Source organism: Myotis brandtii, unplaced genomic scaffold, assembly GCF_000412655.1.
Source record: "Myotis brandtii unplaced genomic scaffold, ASM41265v1 scaffold654, whole genome shotgun sequence".
NCBI lineage: Eukaryota > Metazoa > Chordata > Mammalia > Chiroptera > Vespertilionidae > Myotis > Myotis brandtii.
The window spans coordinates 889,840-891,116 of NW_005370538.1; the positions used below are offsets into that span (position 1 = coordinate 889,840).

The following is a 1,277-nucleotide window of genomic DNA, read 5'->3' on the forward strand; positions in this document are numbered from 1 at the left end:
CATCTCCACTTTGTAGCATGAACTCGCGTGGGCCGCTGAGGCTCGGGCCGATCCAGCCCACTCCAGCTTCTGCTCTGTGGCCATTCCGGACACTTGCACCTAAGGCACCTGCCTTTCCCCCCACTGGTTTACCACACCTGCCTCTGTGCGATGCTGTCTCAGGTTTGCTGCCAGTACTAAGCCAGGTCCTCAGCAAGGCAATGGCTAGGACCGACCTATGGGTGCCAGCGGGGACACCCCTTCCTTCTCCTGAATTCTCCCCAGCTTGAGCCCTGCTCCTCTGCGCCTCCCCAGCCCTCCGATGGGAGGCCCCAGGCAGAGACGGGAGCGCACACATCGGGGACCAGCAGCCAGGCACCCAAGGCCAGGTGGCTGAACCCCAGAGAGCGGAGGGAGGGGACTCTCTCCTCAGGAGGCCCGCTCCCGCTGAGCATTAGTGGCAAAGGGGACAACAGCCTTTGTTCTCCCAGGGATTGGTGAGGCTGCGCTGCTGAGGCGCAGAGCGGGCGGCGCCTGGGCACCAGTAATGCTCACTTTTGCATGCGGCATGGGGAAGGTTACAAGCTCCTGTCTTCTGGGGAAGGGGCTAGAGAGTTAGGGACTAGGGGTTGTGAGGGGGAAGTGGGGGGGGTGCGTCTTGGCCAGGCTCTTTGTTTGCATTGGGGGCGGGGAGAGAGGAGTTGAAGGTGGATCCAAGCTTGCGTTCTGACAGTGGGGCAGATTCCTGAGTATGTCACTATGTTGCACACTCTCAGCTCACATGCACACACATGCACTCGCACAGACAGGCGGACAGCGGGTAGTAGCTCTCCGGGTTGCAGCAGCTTCGGCTGCCCGCAGCGCCACCGCCGTGCGTCCAGAGGGGGAGTAGAAGAGGCTAGACTCAGGCATTCGCGGGGCGACAGTTCCACGAGAAAGGAAGGAAAGTGGTGCAAACCTAGGTCCCCCAATACACACACACACACACACACACACACACACACACACACACAGCGGCCCTCGTTTCCCCTTTCTTGCCTGGGTTCACAGAGGTCATGGGCAGCTTACACTCCTGGAAAGAGGCCAGGAGTCGCAGAAGGGCGGAGCGCACTCGAGGGGAGCAAGGGAAACGAAGGGAAAGAAAGCAGGCGAACTCGGCGGGCGGGCTTACCCTTAGAAGCATCTTTCTCCTCTTTGGGCTTGGTCACCTTTCCACTCATAGATCCCAGCTTGCTTGACACGGTTCGCCCAGGAGACGGAAGTCCTCGCCGAGCGGGCCGGACTTGGGAGAGTGTTTA

At 60.6% G+C, this 1,277-nt stretch overlaps 1 protein-coding gene across 2 annotated transcripts in view; it reads right to left on the bottom strand.

Moving 5' to 3' along the window:
- FGF13 (fibroblast growth factor 13) overlaps positions 1-1,271 on the bottom strand; it is a 594,651-nt gene extending 593,380 nt beyond the window's left edge. For both annotated transcript variants that reach the window (XM_005880795.2, XM_005880793.2), the window contains exon 1: positions 1,151-1,271. In XM_005880795.2, coding sequence (XP_005880857.1) covers positions 1,151-1,199 — 49 coding nt within the window. In that variant the 5' untranslated portion in view covers positions 1,200-1,271. The remainder of the gene's footprint in view (positions 1-1,150) is intronic.
- Between the last annotated feature and the right edge of the window lie 6 nt (positions 1,272-1,277).